Here is a 20,676-nt window from a genome sequence, read left to right on the forward strand (position 1 = left end):
GAAGGAAGGAAGGAACTAAGGAACATTGCTTTGAAAAAGTTAGAAACTGGAATTTAAGATTTTGAATGCCAAAAGCCACACCCATAAAACCTCACCAACATGGCTTCCTGAAGATGAGGCAAACAAGGACAAAACCAATAGACAGGTTCAACTGGAAGGGTAAAAGATCAGAAGGTTGCATTCTTACAAAAAGTTACTGGTGACTAATGAATGCTAAAAAATGGGAGAAATAGTATTCCCCAGGGAAGAATACAACAATTGATTATCCAATACTAAATAATCAGCTTTGAAAACATACATACATACAGACTGGGTGTTGAAATACGGAGCGGCGGGCTGTGTCCCGCCACCCGGCTAGCTTTACCCGAAATAATTACACGGAAACTGTATTCTTTTAAACACTGCCTGACCCATTAGTTTCAGTTTCTTATTGGCTAGCTTTTACATATTGATCTAACCCATTTCTATTAATCTGTGTAGCCCACGAGCTGGCTTACCAGGAATGATCTTAACCTGCGTCTGTCTGGAGTGGGAGAATCATGGCGACTCCCTGACTCAGTTTCTTTCTCCCAGCATTCCGTTCTGTTTACTCCGCCTACCTAAGGGTTGGCCTATCAAATGGATCTAGGCAGTTTCTTTATTAATAAGAAATCACTCCCACATCAACTGGGCAGGTTGTTTTTATATATTTAGGAATACATACCCATAAACACACATATATGTGTGTATATGTAGTGTGTGTGTGTGTGTGTGTGTGTGTGTGTGTGTGTGAAATAAAACAATGAAATCGGAGGAGATGAATTTGAAAGAGCAAGGAGGACAGGAGGACTTTGAGGGAAGAAAGGGAACGGCAAGTAATGCAACTATAATCTCAAAAAATAGAATTAAAATTTTTTGAAATAGGATTATTTTGATGTTTTGATGATTATATTATTACATTCCAAAACCCCTTCTTCCTACTACTTAGAAGTAACAAATGTCACTTCTTCACTATCCTACATGGCCAACCGGTTACCAGTCTTCTTGTGTAGAAGCAATGGTAGGCAGGAACTCTTCCCATTTCGGTCTTTGGTGTACTTTGTATCCCTCAGCTTTGGACAGCAGCGAGTTGCCGAAATGGAACTAGTAGACCAGTAGGAGTGCACTTTGCTGTTATAAATCCAATGACACCATGGCATTTAGAACCTTTCCTTACAAAGAAACTGGGGTGCCTGGAGCTGTATTTGTTCTACAAATGGTATAAATCTTTTGTAGGCCTATCTGTAATGATTCTTTAGCCCTTGGTAAAGGCAAGTATTTGTGTTAATCTTGTTTATCTTCACAAAGAATCTTCTCATGGATTTATTTTTTCTTCGTGCTGTTTTATTTGTTCCTATTTCAGTCATTTATGCTTTTACTTTTATTATTTCTTGCTGTCTGCTGGGTTTGGATTCAGTTTTTTCTTGTTTCAGAAAATTCTAAAGTTGCATTCTTAAGTTGTTTATTTGTGCTCTTTGTGTTTTTTTTTTCTAATGTAGTTACTTAGGGCTGTAAACTCCCCTCTCAGGACTCCTTTTAGCATGTCTTAAAGGTTTTGTTGCACTGTATTTTCATTTTTATTTAGTTTTAAGAATATAGTGTTTAATTACTGCTTTGACTCAGTCCTCATTCTATAGAAGGTTTTTTAATCTCCTTGAGTATGTATACTTATAAGAGTTTGCTTGCTGTTGTTTTACATTTTATTTCATAATGGTTGGATAAGCGACGTGGAATTATTTTAATTTCCGTATTTTTTAAGATTTGTTCTGTGTCCCACCATGTGGCCTTTTTAAGAAAAGCTTGAATATGGTGCTCTGTAGAATGTAACTGCTTCGGTGCCTGTGTAGAATATTTTGTTGATATCTACTAGGTCCATTTGATGTTAGCTGTCATTGGTTTTAAAGTTTATCTGTTTATTTTATGCTAAAGTAATCTATCTATTAGGGAGCATTGAGTGGTTTATAAACTATTATTCCTGTTTGTGATAAACTGTGTCTTTGCTTCTATTATTATACTTTTTATGAAATGGGGTGAGCCAGAATTAGTATCGCCCAGTATTATAATATTTTCTTGATTAATTGATCCTTTGTTTCGAATGAAATGCCCTTCTTGTCTCTTCTGATCAGTTTCAGTTGATGCCTATTTTGTCAGGTATGATTTTGGCAGTGCCCGCTTGCCTCTTGATCCCACTTGGAATACTTTTTCCGTCCTTTCACTGTACGATGGTGCTTATCTTTAAACTAAGGTGGGTTCCTTATAGACAACAGAAAATGGGTTTCGTTTCTTTTCATTTTTTTCCACCGTTAAGCCATAATCTTTGCTTTCTTATCATTCCCAAAATCATACCGGAATTTCAACCTTGCAGCGTAAACATTCCAAATTCTAAATTTCCACAGTCTGAAAATTCAAACACTTAAAAATCCTGTCTCTTTCAAATATGCAGTCTCTTTGACAATCAAAAGCAATGACCTGTTTCTACAGAAGATCTGGAGAGCTGCACATCTCTCTGTGGTCGGTGCCAGAAACTCATCAAGAATGACTTGTGTGTTTGCAGTCCGCGGTCTGAGACAAGGCAGCAAAGGATAGATAGAGATCAATCCTTCTCTATGCATGGCTCTGTTCATCTCTCCTTCCACTTTCATGAGTCAGCATGTTAAAAGCATCTTCCCATAAAACTTGCCCTTTTATTTTTATTTTTTCCTGAGCTATTGTGGGCCCTGCAGACTCCTTACCTGCCTGAGCGACAGCCCTCTGAGCCTCCATGTTTCTCTCAGACTCCTCGGAGCTCTGCAACCGGTGCCTAGCAACCGCCACCATCTTTGTTTCCTCATGGATTTTGTTTCTTCATCTGTTCAGCTAACCTACATCTTTCTTATTGGAGAATTGAGGCATTTAATATTAAAGTAACTGTATATAGATTGTGGTCATTTTGTTGTAATTTGTGTTGTTTTTTGCACTTATTTATACTTTGTATTTCATAATTACAGCTTTGCTCTCTTTCTGGGGTCTCTTGGCTGTGCTTATTTCTCTTTAGTTCCAAGTATTGCTTCTAGTATTCTGTTTAAGTTTTTCTTTATTGTTGTTGGATATGAATTTTTTAGGCTGTTTCTATTATGGAAAGTTTTTCTTTCTCAACTATGGCAGATTGTTTTTGCTATAGGATGGCAATCACTGTCTCTTAGAATGTGGAGTGTATTCCTCCAAGTTCTTCTGGCTTTCAGAGTTTCCATTGAGAAATAAGCTGTTATTCTGATGAGGTTTCTTTATGTATAAGTTGTATTTTTCTCTTGTAGATTTCAATACACTATCTGTGCTCTGTATATTTATTATTTTAACTATGATATGCCATGGGAAATTCTTTTACTGGTCTTGTCTAGTTGGTGCTCTGTGTGCTTCATGAATCTACATTGGCATGTCATTTATTAGTTTAGGGAAGCTTTATTCTTTGGTCTTTTCAATGATCTTGTCTTATCATAGACCTGGATTTTTTTTCCCTCATCTGTGCCTATATTTCGAAGGCATCTCATATTTCTTACATGTTCCTTTCCTGTGCTTTGAATTTTTTCATACTCTTTTCATGTTGTGTCTAGACCTTCTACTTTGACTTTGAGTCCTGGTATTCTATTACCTAGTTGACTCATTCTACTTGTAAGGCTTTCCCTGAGTTTTCTAATTGGGATATTGAGTTTTTCAATTACCTCCTCTTTTTAGCAAGTGTTCTCCTCAATGTTTCTATCTCTTTATTGAATTCTCTTTTCAAATCCTAAATTATTATGTTAATTTTTATTTTCTTGGAGTTCAATGAGGTGATTGTGTCTTCTTTAAATTCCTTGAATTGATAAAATTTATGATTATTCTTTTAAATTATGTCTTGGGATCTTCAAAGTAGTTCGCATTAGAGAAGACAACAAGAAGACCCTAAGTTTGAAAGTAGACAGACTGTCTTGGTGATTTATATTGTTTTAGTTTTTGTGATTTGATCTAGATATGTGAACTTCTTTCCTTTGTTATGTGTCTGATGTGATAATCTTTCCTACCTTAGGTTGAACAAACGTAGGAGCTGTGTGACCAGATTTAGACCAGGTAAGGTTGATGACTATGAAACTATGAGTTGGGACTTAGACCTGTGGATATAGAGACGACAGCAGGCAAATTAAAGGACAAGAGACAAAATGAGTGTCTCACCGGTCAAAGCTGGAGCCATGAATCAGAAGCTAGGCCTGTGGGTGCCAAGATGGCAACAGGTTGAGTGAAGGATGGGAAAGGGAAGAAGCAGCTGACCCAGCAAATCTGGTTCTTAGACTGGGGTATGAAGCTAGGCCTAAGGGTGTGCAGATGACTGTGGATGAGGGCTCTGGGAAAGGAGGGTTGGCAAAGGGAAAGGAGCAACTTACCCAGTAAGGGTGCCTCATGAAAAATGATGCCCAAGCATCTGGAGATAACTTTGTGAGAATATGGATGTTGAAAGGTAGGGTAAGGATGGTGAAGGAAAGAAACAACTTACCCTAAGGATCTTACAGTATCTATGAATGGAATGTGATCTTCCATTTATCATGTTTTTTAAATTATCTATTGTTCACACGAAGGAGTTCTACTGTGTGTGGAAGGGTGTGGGTATGGTTTTTAACCAGCTGTTTTTTCATATTAATTTTCTTCTTAATTATAATACTTTCATCATCTTTTCTCAATTTTTTAAACCTTAATATGTGCAGACCTTAATCTGTTTAATATTTTTCAGCAAGTATTGATGTCTTTCACTGATTTATGCTGTACTACACTGGCTAGCACTCTATTATATTTTTTAGTTGAAACAGCAAGTAAGCATTTTCTTCTTGTTTCTTACATCGTCATTTCTATTTAGAGATAGCATCAAGGAGGATATTTGTTTATCAAATAAGGGAGTTTTCATTTATGGTAGAAGCAATGTCTTATCTAATTAATCTGCAGCCGTTTCTTTGTAATATTACCTAAGGTGTATATTCATTCAATAAAAACACATAGTTGTCCTACAATTATACCAAGTCATGTGATAGTGCCTTGGCCACTAAAACATGCACAAATTTCTGCAGGATATTTTTTAGTTTGATTTCCCTGATTTTGATAGCATCCAGGTAAATTCTATTGCCAGCTCTTGCTTGTCATGAAAGAATTAGGTGTCCATTCCGTTCAAACTCATTTAGTGGCATCAGTTTGGCAATTTGAACTCCATGATGGTTCAATAATTTGAACCATGGAAATGAGCACATGCTCCCTAAGAGCTATTTCTCCCTTTCTCTTGGAGATGTGTGCATGATTCGCACCACAGCGTTCTACCCATCGTATCTTCTCTCTTACTACCAAGAACATAGATGTGGTGGCTGAAACCATGATAGGCACTCAAACCTGAGAACAATGTCCTAATAGTCTTCTCTAACATGAGGCAGATCCAGAGTGTACAGGAGCATACACTTGAAACAGACACAGCTCGGGTCTCAAGTTCAGTTCCCAGATACTCTGCATCAATAGCAGGTTCTTTACTCCCTCTGTACCTCAATGTCTCCCCTTTAAAACAGGATAAATGCTTTGTATAGTCATCTATTTCCAAAACAAAAGAAGTACATGGTAACTATTCAATAATTATAAATTTTGAAATCTAATAAAAATGAATTTAAACTTCTGCCCCTTATAGCTGAACTTATTCATAGTTTCTATCCCTGGTTCTATAAAAAGGGTTATTTTTAATTACCATTGAAATTTATCAAACATTCTTACACCTATAGATAACATTTTCTTTTTTAAAAAACAATCTCTTTTATTTCACACACCAATCTCAGTTTTCCCTCCTCCCCTCCTCCCTCTCTCCCACCTCCCTCCTACTCCACCCTCTATCTACCTGTCAGAGAGGGTGAGGCCTCCCAGATAACATTTCCTTAATGTGAATCATTTTATTAGCAAATTTAGTGGCATGGTACCTATTTATCCCTGGACTGTACTATTGCTTTTAGATACATAATGGACATTGATTTTGATCTACATTGAATAGCATCTCCCATGGTTGTAGGGAACAAGGGCTTAGATATATACCATACTTAATTCATTTCTATTTCTTTGTTCAGCTTTCTATAAAACAGCTGTTATTCATCACTTGCCCCCTCTGAGAAAGATGCTTATCTCATATTATTATCTCAATTCTTAGTGTTGTGCATAAGTTAAGTTGCAAAAAACACTTGATCAAATCCCCATGGTCCCTATGCCTACCCATTGTGCCCTCTCTTTTGTGTGGAGCTGTGAATGACAGCAGAAAGACTGTTTGATCTTCGTTCTAAGATGGTGGCAGTCTGGAGCTTTCGGCTGCACTTTCAGCTGCACTATAGGAATGGTCTTGAAGCATTGTTCTAAGATTCATCTCTCCAGTGGTAATCCTGAAGGAGAGATTGATAGTGCCATATATCTGGAATGAGTCATAATGGACAACAGTGTGGTTAGTTGATAAGGACCTTGGACAAGAATAAGATTAAATCTAGAAAAAAAAAGGTTTGTGGAAAGACTTCTCCATAGATATATATGAGCACATATATATTGGTATACTGTCCTGCATAAAACTTCAGCAAAGAGCAACCTCTGAAAAGTACCATTTTAATAACCATGTACAACATGACCTATTATTTGTGTAAGAAAAAGTTCATGGAAGTAGAGTGGGAGCTTATGATCTATAAGTGACATGAACTTCCATTCACTAAAGCCAATTTGGCTAAGAGTAGACATCAACACTAAACTCCAGACATGGCATCATTTCCCAAGGAAACCAGCCAGCCACCTGGTGGCAGGTTGATTGCATTGGACCATTTTCATCACTGAGGAAAGAGCACTTTGTTCTCACTGGGGGTGGGAAGGGGAAACCTCTTGCTTGTATGGTTTTGCCTTTTACATTTCCTTTCTTTGATATTTCTGACAAAAACCACCATCACAGTATTATATACAACATCACATGTGACAAAGAATCTCATATTATATCAAATATTGGGTTTGGGCCCATGGATCTCACTGAACCATCCTGTTCCCCTCATGCAGAAACAGCTGGCCTAGTAAAATTGTGAAATCGCCTTTGGAAAGCTCTATTATGGTTCCAGCTGGTGAGAGCATCTTTAGGGCTGGAATAATAGCTTTCTATGTGTATGATAGGCTCTAAATCCATGTAAATACACAGAGATGTTATTCCTTAATTCAAGATCCATGAGTCTGAGAACCTTGGGGATAGTTGTTTTCAAATTGCTCACAATGATTTTTCTTTTCTTTGCAACTTTCGGCTTCTCTTGGTTTTTAGGTATGACTTCCTAAAAGAGAAATTGTGCCATAAGAAAATGCTTTTTTTTTCATGGAACTAGAGGCTACAACAACAGTGAAACCACAGGAACAAGATCCTCAAGAGAGTTACTCACTCTTCTGATGTTTTGTTATATAAGTTGGTGGAGAGTAGGTGAAACTGGCAGTGATCCAGACTCTTCAGAAATGAGGATTTGGGTCACTTGCTATAGAAAGCAATCAATATTATGGCACCAGCAGGAACCAAAGAAAGAAATGAAAGAAGTTATAGGTGTCATCTATTACCCCATGACCAGTTACTGTTCAGTCTATAGCAGAAAGCAGTGCTTATTACTTTCTTACTTCAAAGAACTGTGTTTGTGTGTGTGGTGTGTGTGTGTGTGTGTGTGTGTGTGTGTGTGTGTGTGTATAGGTGCAAATCCATGTGTGCATATGTGTGTACTGATGTTCTTTGACTTACAATGAGACTATATCACAACAAAGCCAACATATGTTGAAAATATCATAAACCTAATGCCTGACACCTAAAATACTAAACCTAATAGTTTAGCAAAACTGTGTACTATAAAGTACTGGTTGCTTGGAAGAGAGCATTTGAGGCAGACTTGGGAGCCACAGCTAATCACCAAGTAACTCAAGAAAGTAGCGTATCACTAGCCTGGGAAAAGGTTAAAATTCAAAACTCCACATCTGCCACTGGATGCCTCCTATGTTGGCCCAGTCATGAGGCTGGAGCAGTATAAGAATCATTGTAATCAGGAATCATCCTTATATAGCAATTTCCTCTTGCACAATTCCTATTCTAACAAAAAAGTAATAATATTGGCTGTGTCTCCAGATTCATTGTATGGGATGTTTAAATGCAAATGTGGCTAGATGAAAGAGAAATGAACACCTCCCAAAGGTGGATAAGGTATGTCTTCTTTGGGAGAGAAGGGAATTCTCAGATTTGCCAGTTTCCTCCAACAAGATATTTTGTCATCAAGAGTGTAGTTACCTCAGCTTTGTGTGGAAAATGTTTTGTTTGCAGCCATTAATTGGAAAGAAAGATGGTAGATATGATTAATTATGAAAACTGTGTTGGCCAGGACTACACTAGACTGGGCAGTGCTAAATTCAGTTAAATGAGGTACTACATTTCCCAGAACCCCCTTTTCTATTTCATTCATAGTGAAAACTGACCCAACCATCTATAGAATTATGGGCAAGGTTTGTCAGGAATGGGAAAAACAAGAGTCATCAAGTTTGAGTGCCCACATGTGATTCTAGATTGCCTTCATTTTCCCTGACTCCATGTTGCTTTCCTTCTGCTGACTTCACTGACCCTCCACCTGATGCCTGGATGAGACCCAGAGAGATGACAGCTGCTTCAGTCTCTGGCTCCACATAGACCTTTCTACCACACCCACTTGAAAGCCCTGTTAAGCGGAGACGTGCTAGACTTTTTAAATTTTCTGAAAGTTCCGACTTGTCCATCCACTCCGTGCTCTAGCCAGACCAGTGAGTCATTCTCAGATTTGCCAGCTACCTCCAGCAAGATGTTTACTTCCAAGATTCTCCTTTGTGCTGGGAGAATGTTCTGTAACTCCTTATTTCTGCATGGGCTCTGTCTTCCTAACCAGATCTTGATCAATTAAAGCTAGTACGAACACAGAGCTGTGGTTGTGTTGGTCACTTCCTTAAGCCCTTAAAAGTTTCCTAAGCACACACACAAATGCATGTTATGAAAGTATGGCTCACCGTGGCATGAAAACCAAACAGGAAGCCTGGAACTAAGCCTGGATATTCACTGGTAATAAGTGCTCTTTGGTTCTACATCCTCTAAGTGGATTAAACACAATTACAGTACTCTGTGTTGAGCGACTGCCACCAGGGGGCAAAGATAATATCTTAATACAAAGCAGTAACAGTGAGAGTTGTTTACTTAATACCAGGATATAAGCATCACTGTACTCTACAGTCTATTCAAGCTCCTTCTCATCTCCATGAATCGCACAGGTTAGATATTATTATCCTTGTTTTACTGAGAAGAAGCAGGTGCCAGAGTCTAAGGAACTTGCCCATCCTAATTATCTCACCAGTAAAGCACACAATCCTTTTAGGAAGACATGGCAGCGTACATCATAAACAATCCATCTCCAATGCTCTCCTATAACCTGAGTTCTTTTATTTCTGGACCATGTGTGTCTCACATTAACTCCACACTAAATTCCTTGTTAACCACACCATATTCTGCCTTCTACTTTTTCACATTCTGTGAGGAGATTTTCACACAGAAATATTTGTCATGAACAGTGTTTTATTTTATTGACAAGTAATGTCTGCCCATTTTCATTATTGTGGTCTTGGAATTGGAACTTGTTCATTCATGTTTTTAACAAATCATTCCCATGTTTCTGAGTAGTTGGCAAATGAACCCATCCCAATACTGAGGCAGTAATGAAAAATCAGATCAACCAGGCGTCTGGTGTTTTCTATGCAGTAATCTCAATGGAAACATGATGCCACATTCGGTGATCACTAACTGTGACAAAAAAGCCCCTCCTTTTGTTCTTCTGAATTCTTTCCATAGAATCGTCAACACCTCTGTCTTCTACAACACATGGAGTAGGGACAGTTCTGTTTGGATCTACAGTGTTCAACCATCATTTTCCTAACTTCTGATTAGTTGGCTAGGTGCCAAGGTAGCTTGTAGGCATAAATGTCATGATTAAAAAGAACTCATTGACATACCAACATTGCTAAATGGTGTCAACCTTAGCTGATTGGTTGACTGTTCTTAGTACATGTGGGAAAACAGACTATGAGAAACTTGAGGCTGTTTCTAATCTCTTAATCATATATCTCCCTCACACCTAGCTCAGGGCATGACACAAAGTACTTAATAAAAGAGATGACTCAATTCCTAGTCTTATACTTTTATTTAATTAAGTAAATGAAAAAGTATTATTTTGTTTCGGACACCACAGAAAGCTGTGAAGGAACAAAGCAGACTTGAATGTTTCTTCACACCCTACATTCTGAAGTAAAAAAAAAAAAAACCTCCTAGTGACTCATACTATTGCCCTTGCTATTGGCAGTACCAAAGCTGAGCTTCAGTTTCCTCATTGTCTAGCTAGAAATTGGAAGAATTGCATGTTTTATAGTCATTTAGCTCTTAAGAGTCTTTTTAAGGGTATATGCTATATGAAGCATCACGGAAATTAACTCATGTTTATATTCTTAAATTAGTTTGTACACATTATTATGTTAAATTTATGAAGAATCCAACTCCTTGCCGTTTACTGTAACCCTCTTTACATCATACTCTGTAACTGATCTATAGGATCTAGTATATCTCAAAAATAGAACACAGTACATAGATTCATGCAATAAAAACACCTCAAGGATCACCAAGAATCCTGATCAGAATCATATTTAGGAGACACAGAACCTCGAGAAACTCTACTTAAAATTGTATGTCAGTCAATAGGCCACTTTGTAGAATTATTTGGTTGAAAGATCCACCATGCAAACTCATTCTTCCTTCAATGTGTGATGACAGCATAGCATTTAGTTACCAAGAACTGAGTGATTTAGGCTCTGAGTCTGAAAGGTTTCTTGATTTTGTTTTGTATCCCCCAAAAAAATGAGGTTGCATTCCTCTAAATTTTACAGGACTTTTGCTCACACCCTGTACCATTAACACTAATGCAAATCATGGACAAATTTGCATTCAAAATCAGCACCACAGACTCTCCAGCAGTGCATTATGATATCTGTAGGTAAGATATACTCTGCAAACTTATCAGCTCCATGGGAAAGACACTGAAACATAAATATAAGTAAAGACATTTCTAGTGATTCTTGCTGCTCAGATTGAGAAATCTCTAATTCCCACCACATCTGGGTTTTCACTCTTCTTCACAATAACAATGCAGCTGTTGTCCTTTGAAAAACAGTGGCACACGAGGAAAACTCTGTACAGGGGTTTTGTGAGCAGTTTTTCTGGGCTTCCCAGTGACGGAAAGGAGCAGCTTGTTAACTGACTTTCCAAAGCTCTAGGTGAAGAATGAGAGGTATGTCTAACGGTTCCACAAGACCTTCAAATGTTAAAGGCAGTCACTGCCCTTGGGAAATTTTGTCTCTCCTCAATGCATTAAATATACTTTATACAAAATCAGTAGATATTTGTCTGGGCAGATATTTTAATTTACTTATTAAAATAATAAATAAAATTACCTTTACCTTTGAGAATGGGTAACATGCTATGATCTCAAACAAATCAAAAGGACTATTTTCCCCAGATATAAACATACGCTACTAAAAAATTAAAAGGATCTTTAATAGAAATCTATTTCACGCCATGAAAATTGAGTGCAAAGTGATCCAAAATAGTTATTTCGTAAACGTGTTAGCCTATAACAGAAAATCAGGTGTTTCTAATTTCCTCACAACTGAGTTGCCATTTGTGATAGTGGCCAGAAGAGGGCAGGCTCTTGTTTCTTATAACCCGATAGTACTTTGTGTATTTACAATGTTAACTTTAAATGGAATAGTTCGAAAACATTTTTCTTTTTACAAGCAGTAGCCAGAGAGTGAAAAGTCAGACATTCCAAAAATAATATATTCAAATTTATTGGGTTTCCTTACTCCTGATCATTTATATGCAAATAAAATAGTTTTCAATATTTGGAATAATTTTGGGTCACCTGTAGTGGGGTTGGGGAGGAGGAGGAAAATATGGAGAGGGAAAGGGAGTTGTTTTAGACTAATAACCATATAGTTAGAACTAAACTCAATTTTTAATGACCCCTCTTGATTCATTTTCTGCCATATGAATTGCTTGTTACAAATCTTTGCAACTGTAAGTCCAACCCTACAATAAAATAAAAGCAGGTATGGCTTTATAATAGGAATGATAATTTATGAAGAAAATTCATTAGTTTAAAATAAAATTATTTCCTGAAATATGTTTATTCAAGGCACATATAATGTTCAAATGATTCTTTGATTTAATAACTGCTAAAGAAGTCTTCAAGTCTAAAGTCTACATATTGCTTAAAAACAGCATTAAAGGCTGGTAAGTCACTCATATACTCATTGAAGAATATTAATAGTTTGGGGGGGGGAAGGGTTACAGTGTTACGGTTCCAGAAACACCACAGAATGGTAGAGTTGATATGTTACAGATGTTCCTGATTGGGCCTGAAATACAGTCTACCACCAGTTACTAAGTGCTTGCCTTGAAGGTGGGAAGGCTCCCTAATCATCCCTGGGAAGGCATAATCCAAAGCTGGCCGAAAAGGCAGTGCTGGAACCAGTCCAGGCGTTAGGTACGGCGACACAAAACCAGACAGCGCTCTTCCTGGAGAATATGCCAGGCGCAGTGGGCTGAGAGCTAGTCTAGGGTTGAAACTGTAGAGACTTGAATCTCCTCCATAAGCAGCAGATGCAGCTTCAAGAGGAGAGAGAGCTGATTTATTACTTAGAGTCCCAAAGTCAATGCCAGCGAGAGCAAAATCTGAAGCTCTCTGGAAAGCTGTGTTATCCAAGTCTGCGTGTGCGGGGTCCCTGCAGTCTGGCTTATGTTCTTTCCCATTTAAGATCTGTTCGATAGCTTGGACGACATCTCCCTTGCAGAACTGTAGAATGCCTTCTAGGCGGCTACGCCTGTAACCTGGAAAAATCCTGGTAAGAATTCCGAGAGGGTCGCGTGGTCTTGAGGTCACCTTGGAAAGGCTGGCTCTGGTAGCAATGATGTCTCTGGCCCATTCGCTTTCATTCCCTGATTCCAGGTCAGAGGAAGAGAAGGACCTGGGACTGTCTTCTCCTCCTGATTGCTCCATGGGGCAAGGAGACAGGATTATATTGGGTTTGTCTGGGTGTTCTGAAACAGATGATGGCAGGAAGCCCCTTTTCTGCAGGATACTCTTACCCTTAGGAGAAGATCCCAGGGAATGGTGATGGGTGTTGGAGACCAGTCCTTCATGTCTACTCTGGCATGACTCACAGTTCTTCTCTTTCGGTTCTGCAGAAGAAGAAGAAGAAAAAAATAATGAGACATGAAAAAGTTGCCGCTCAAAGACAATGAAGGATGAAATAACTCACTCACTTTTAATTTTTATATATATATATGTATGTATATATATGTATATATACATATTATGTATAATAAATAATTAACAATTTTACTCACCCACAAACATTTTCATGAAAGCCACATTATAAAGATAACTCAGTACTAACTAACATGTGCTGGAACAGAAGAGAAAGCTGCTTCTCATGCATTTCAAGATTATTCAAGGTTAGTCAATAAGTACCAAAATCTCTTAACATTTAGGGATCAAAAGAGGAGATTTTGTTGTTACCCAAATGTGTCAATGTGACACCATCTTGGAATTAGAAATTTCCCAAAATGTCCAAGTTTTACTTTTGCCTAAGTGATGCTCTTACTTTCCCTACAAAGACATATATATATATGTAGCTATATATATACATATATTATATGTAGCCTAAATAATGTTGGGAACTAAACTGCTGGCGTCAGTTCAGACAAGACCAGGTGCCTTGAGGGTGAAATGACTGTAAGCCATTTCAAACTAAAGCAGTGATATTCCCGGGGCATCAATCTCAAATTGCATGAGACGTAAGGACTTCATTTCATGGGAGAGATAATAATAATAAAACATGGTATTTTTCATAACTCTTGGTAAAAGATGCATTTTCTATTTCAGTCTACACAAACTGTTAAGAACAGATTTTTAAACAAATTGCTCCTAATAGAAAACTACAAACTTCATGACACCAATCTGCATGGACCTTGTAGAAACAATGTATTCGACATATAGTACTTATTACAACCCCCATTGCATTATTAAGAGCAATTAAAAACATTTTATTAAAAACTCTGATTTTCAATCTCAACATTTTGAGTATGACAATAAAAGAAGAATATTTCAGTTCTATACTGGCAAGCTAATACCTGGAAAGTAATAACAATGTACACACACATCCAAAATAATGTTATCTGCCTTTTCCTCTCCTCTTGTCATTTACACACTTCAACTCTGAAAAAGTAAAGCTGTCCAAGACTTTCAGGAGTACTTCTCCCCAGCTCTCCATCTCTACAACATTTTTAATGATAGCATAAGAAATGGCAATCTGTAATATTCTTTGATGTCTCCCTGCATCTTGAAGAAAGTCCTAAACACTGTCCATAAAATTCTATTGTCCATTTAAAATGTAAACCACGTCCAGTTCAGCACTTTAAGTGTGAGTATGCTGGCAGTACTCCAAATATTAGAGGAAAGAAAAGTTGTGACTTTTGTAAGCTTGTACACTGATATTTTCAACTTTAAATAATATAAAAACTTGTCCAATGGCATTTGTCACATGGAAATAAATTCCCATTCTTCTCTTATCCACTTGCTGTAAATGTGATTCATTTACATACACATGGAGTATCAAAATTACATTTCTGCCATGTTGTCTAAAAATAAAGTTTTTTTTTCATTTAGGTTGAACTTCGGGACAAATACCTGTAAAGAAATCTGGCTGCAAGCTGTGCGTGACCCCAGTACTCAGGAGTCTGAGGCAAGAAGATGGCCAAGAATTTGAGGGCAGCCTGGGCTACTTAGTTGCAAACTATCCTGGGATATGATGTGAAACACCTGCCTCAAAGTGGGGAAAAGCAAGAAGTACTGACTGTATGTGACTATTTGGAAAATAAGGTTTCTGCTAAATGCTTGGTATCATGTCCTTCATCTCTGTCCTCTAAACTCTTTGAGATTAGTTTATGGGTTGTTATAGTTGTAGATACCGACAGCCTTCCTTCTTTTGAACATAAGGTTCTCTTACATGGGGAAAGGCTATACACCTCTATATCACTGTAGGTCTTTGTTTTGTGAATGAATACGTTCAATACAATGTCTTACTATAGTTCGTACATGTTGTGTAAGAGGGTACTCCATTTAGAAAGCCAATGAAGAAGCCTTTGAAATACAGACTTTTTTTAGGTGAGTCATTCGTGGCAGAATAATCTAATAAAACATTAGGCCTGTAAGATGAACTCCTTAGTACCAAAGATTTACATAAATCCATACCGCCAGCCAAATCTCATTACCAGCCTAGCTGAAGGAACGCCAGCATTTGCTGCTCTTAGTGTTTCTCCTCCTTCTCCCTTGGCTGTCCATGAGAAACACTCAAAGTCTATTGGTCTACTGAAATAAACTACCTCATGTGTCCAAAGCTGACGTAAGTGGACGCTGAGTTTCGACGCAGAGATGATCTTCTCTCGAAAGTACACCCTGTTTTGCTAAGATCTGCAATTTTCACAACCAAGGAAACTTTCTAATTTATAACTTACCACCAAGTTATCTCGTAACATCGTCTGATACAACCTGTTTGGAACTTTAACAAAATGATTAAAGATTAAAGCGAAATGTTCCCTGCTCATCGGCCTTGTAGGGGGTTGTGAAATTCATGGAAACATAATGACATTAACATTACAAGAAAAGTTAACACGGGGTCCTTTTAGGCACAGATCCAGACCTTAACTTCGCTGTCAGAAAGTACAGTGCAGTACTACAGCAACGGAGATCTCCCAGGCTGTAAATTGACATTCCTGCCAATGGTTTTGCTATCTGGAAGGCTTAAACTTATTTCCAATGGAAACTAAACTGCAGTCCCTAAAACTTTCCACTCCTTTGGGAATTGCACTTAAAGAATTAAGATGAGGGTTAGCAATTTCAGTTTCTTTCTAAGTTCAGCTCGTGGCAAAACTTTGTCCCAAAAGCGAAGACCTTTACAATAACCACAGTCAACCGATTTCCGTGCAAGAGCAGAAGATTCACAGTGAAAGTTTCTACCACTGGAAAGAGTGCGGGCACACTCGCTAAAGTTCTCGCTTTAACACCCGCTTAAGTTCTGCCCAAAGTCGAAGCAGACTGCGCCAACATTTCACTTTTTCATTCTCTTTCTCTCTATCAATAGGGGACAAACAGCTCTTTTGTTTTGTGAAAGCTTGGTCCCTACGCCGCTCCTAGCTGCCCACATTGTAGATCCACATCCCTGAACTTCATCGCTTCTTTTAAACAACTTTCTGCCCACCTTTAGGAAACTGCTGTTCATTTCAAAGTATCCTTCCAGAGCCGTCATTTTCTCGCACGAAAAGCAAACCCAACAGGACTCACCCTGCTTTCCCTGGGCATAATCTTGCTGGAAAACCTCGAAAGAGGGGACCGCCCGGCTCCCGGGATGCCTTGAAGCGCCCGCTCCCAACACAGCCGTAGCCTCAGGCCTGCGCACGGCCTGGGGACTCTCGTTCCTGCCGCTGCCCCCCGACGCCAGAGCCCCGGACCCCGAGGGCCCCGGGTACAGGAGCCGGTGCAGACCACGAGCCTCGCTCTCCTCCTGCGCCTGCTGCCTGCGCAGCGCCACCTGCGCGGCCATGACGCGCTGGCGCTCGGCAATCAAAGTGCACTTGGCACACGCGCAGTCCCGCCAGCGGCAGAAGCGCTTGTGGCCCTTGAGCGCCGACACCACGCCGTGATTGCGACAGCGGGCGCACTTGGGGGTCCGCGGGTAGCTGCAGCCCACCGCCCCCAGCGCCCTATCCAGCCCCGGGCCGGGAGCGCATCCTCCGCGACCCGCGCTGGCGGCCGATCGCAGGAACAGGCCAGGGGGCCGCAGAAAAGCAGCGGACACCGGGATCCCCGACGGCCCCGGCCGCGCGGGCGAGGCGGGTGGAGCGGCCCGCAGCCCCGGGGCCAGGTGGGGTCTGCAGCCGCCGCTGCGGTCCCTTCGGCCAGAAGGAAAATGCTCCATTCTGAGAAGGCTCCTCTAAGGAGTAGCGACCGGCAAGGGCGCAGTCCAGAGCTACCCGTGGGACTGCAGACTGCGAACCCTCCTAGGTCCTGCTGTCTAGCTCCGCACACCGACGAGTTTACTCTTCTAGCCCAGAGCAGGAAACTGCTGCGTCCAGGAGCTCCAGAACCTGACAGCGCAGGCAGCCAGTGAGCCTTGGAGTCCAGACGCAGGGTGGTTGTCCCGAGCTCTGCCAGTCTCCTGAGCCCAGGAAGGCCAGGCTAGAGAGGCCACCCCGCCCACCCGGTTGGCTGGCCAAGGGAGAAGGCCGAGGGGAGGGCCTGGGGCGGAGAGTGGAGACTTTCTGGGCTGTGGCCTATGGGAGAGATTAGAAACAGTCCCTATGGGGCTGAAGGGCCTATTATGGAAAAAGAAACCTCTCACCAGCAAGGCCTAACCCCATCAATTCCTCAAGGAGTGGATTATAATGTAATCTCCCTTTACTGCCCTAATTTAAACAAGATTTGACGTTCTTCCCCAAACTCCGAGAAGATCTGTATTTTTTTTTTTTACTTCTCATCCTTCTTTCTCTTTTCTAGATGAAGTCAAGAGACCAGAGTGGCAAAGAGACAAGGGTAACAAAGAGACACAACACAGCTTGGAAGACTGTGGCCGCTGCTCATAGGAAAGTTATTTAAACAACTCCTGAGACGGCTTACAACGTGTATAAATAGGAGAACCAATCCCAAATCCACTGCCTCACATGCTTCCTGTTTATTTACATGTGCACACGTGGATCGTAGACGAAAATGTGCTTGAAATACTTGCCGTCAAGGTCACTGTGAATCTCTTCTCTGGAACTATTTATGGGGAGCAATTATGTTAAAGCTCCCTCAACAAATACTTCATATTTCTCTTATGAAATACTGGGGAAGGCCATGAAGATGAATCTTTATGCTGTCAAAATGCATTCTTGAAATATATACATTTAAAGGCTTTAATTGTTAAGAGGAAACCATATTGCTTCTAAAGCAAAGGCGCGTTTGAAGCAGAAAAATTCATGAGTGCAGTAATTGAAAAGAAGAGTCCACACTCTGCCAGGTCCTCGTGGAAACATCCAACTGCTTTAAGAGGTGCTCACATTCAAGCCCTAAAAACAGAAAATAGTCATGATATCTTAATTAGTGCATGATACTTCCAGGTTGGACAATCTGGATGATGCCTGCCTGCCCACTCTGAATCATCACCATCACCTTCTTCCATACAAACAATTCTCTGTAAGAGACGTACTAGTCTTCCTAAGCATCAGAATGACCTTGGCAACTTAGAAACACATGGCTAGCCCAACCCACGTATTCTGGTTCTTTTGTAGTGAATCTTAGTGATGGGGACCTACAATCAATGCCTAGAAATACCTGAGGCCTCTGGCATGTGTGACAACCAAATAGTTTCAAATCCACCAAAGATCTAGTGATTCTCAGGTGTGGAACTAATAACGAACATATGAAAGATGGGTTTTTAATGTTACTTGTAACATAATAGTATGAATAATAACAGGACATCCCCTTTTCTATTCATTTGAAGAATTGATTACATAAAGAAAAATGTTTAGATTGGCAAAAGTGTCACTGTGTCTTCTCGTTGAGTATGCCTCATAAGGTGCCTGCAAGAAGCCTCCACATTTAAAGTAACCACTAAAATTTGGTAATATTTTTTCTCTTTGTATTAGATCCTAAATAAAGCTGCCTTACAACTGTAGCAAGTGATAGTAGTTTCCTTTCAAGAAAATGAAACTAGTTTTTAAGTAAGTGAATTGGAATTAAATGTGTCCAATTTGAAAGAAGTCAAGTGATGCCAATAAACACACATGCTATAGAAGACACATATCCTTCTATTTCTGATTTTAAAGTAGCCATCAGACACTGTTGGCCTGTAGAGAACAGCCCAGCTAACTCTCAGTGAATATAAGCCTTCTCCCTAGGATTAGGAGCAGAACCAGACAAGGAAGCCCACTCTTCCTAGGTTCAATTCTACTGGAAATGACGGCCAAAATAATCAGGCAAGAAAAGTCATTCTGAAGTCATTCAGATCAGGATGAACATCATAAAATTCACTCTATCTGCAGATGACATGAAATATATATGTATATATATGTATATATATATGAATGAAGTTGCTTTTGAAAGTTTGCCAAATATAAGATGAATACTCAAAATCATTGCACTTCTATATATTAAAATAAAGTTAGATGACCACTAAGTTCATGAAGGAAATAAACCTATTCATAGTAACATTAAAATCGCATTTGAGATATTTATAATGAAATTTATTTAAAAAGAAAACTAATAAAGCTTTCCTAACATAAACTAAAAATACTTACTGTTTTCATGAATAAGAAAATAGTTAAAATAGTAAGTTTTTCTAAATAAATCTGTAAATTATTCAGTCTTCAAGATAAAATTCCAGCAAAATTTTTTTCATAGAAAATATCAGACCCTTTCTTAAATCCATATGAAAGTGCAGAGGAAAAACTTTATTAGCGCCCATAATATCTCTGGGAAAGACAAACATGCTGAGATATCTCAGTTGTAAAGGACTACTCTCCCAAGAGCCTTTACCAGAACAATTGGACATCTGTATGCAAAGCATTACCTGTCTTACATCTTGCACCACAGATAAAAGGATCTGAGAGTCCATTCTGTGGCATAATGGTCCTAAAAGTAATTATTATGTGGGAAAGAAGGCAAAATGGATGATACATGGTACAGTTTGACTTATTCAAAATTCTAGAAATCAATGTGAAAATTGACCAACACATGTTCCCTAAGATAAGCAAAAGCACAGGAAAATGGAGAGAAGAGATTACAAAAGATCAGGAAGAAAAAGAGAAATAATCAATGTGGTATCACTTTAATTGTCGCAATGGTTTTTTACCTTGTATATACATATGTTTAAATTCATCTAATTATATATACATTAACTATCAAAAGTTCATTATACATCAGTTTTGTTCATGTATAAGCTACTGCTCTAAGCAGAAAGCATAAACTAACGAGGGCAAAGTGAGCAAAACTAGCCCAACTTCAGACCCGAAGCTGGAGCAAGGAAGGATTCCCGTAGAGTACTCAAGTATACTGGATAGCCCGAATCTTCTTCTCCCCTCCTTAACTTGCCATTCCTTTTCCAGGACCCCCCACCTCTCCTCGTTTCTCATCTTACAATAATACTGTGTGTTCCCTCTTTCCCTCAAATTACATATTTTTTTTTCCTTTTTGGTTCAGCAGACAGCAATTGAATACTGTCCATTTTATCATAAGTCGCACTAAGAAGATGTTAACAGCTACAATTTAACAGTGGCATTGCTTTCATCAAGTAAAAAGATGATGTTTTTAATGAAATGGTGTGTAATACAGCTACATAATTCTCAAATGTGTTCTAAATAATCATCTGATGAGTGAAAACCTGTGGGCTGTATTGGAGCAAGGAAAGGCTGCTAATAAATACAATGTTTCCCACTTGTTCTTCTTTTACTTTGTTTTTATTACAATTCTAATTTCCTAGCCACCTTGG

At 39.1% G+C, this 20,676-nt stretch overlaps 1 protein-coding gene across 1 annotated transcript; it reads right to left on the bottom strand.

The window, feature by feature from the left end:
* Nucleotides 1-12,435: 12,435 nt before the first annotated feature.
* On the bottom strand, nucleotides 12,436-17,127 carry Dmrta1 (DMRT like family A1). Its single transcript, XM_041653185.1, has 2 exons — nucleotides 16,494-17,127; nucleotides 12,436-13,330 (listed from the first exon to the last, which is right to left on the bottom strand). The coding sequence occupies exons 1-2, from the start codon at nucleotides 17,125-17,127 to the stop codon at nucleotides 12,486-12,488; spliced, it is 1,479 nt and encodes a 492-aa protein (XP_041509119.1). The 3' UTR covers nucleotides 12,436-12,485.
* Nucleotides 17,128-20,676: the final 3,549 nt, after the last annotated feature.

Source organism: Microtus oregoni, unplaced genomic scaffold (assembly GCF_018167655.1).
Source record: "Microtus oregoni isolate MIOR12 unplaced genomic scaffold, Mior012 000005F_ref0000423, whole genome shotgun sequence".
NCBI classification, from domain to species: Eukaryota; Metazoa; Chordata; class Mammalia; order Rodentia; family Cricetidae; genus Microtus; species Microtus oregoni.

Bases quoted from the DNA above. Each gene is read 5' to 3' on its own strand.
- Dmrta1 (XM_041653185.1), bottom strand. From the start codon at position 17,127: ATGGAGCATTTTCCTTCTGGCCGAAGGGACCGCAGCGGCGGCTGCAGA. The intron at 13,331-16,493 runs GTGAGTCCTGTT...CTTCTTCTGCAG, and splicing joins TTATGCCCAGGGAAAGCAGG to AACCGAAAGAGAAGAACTGT.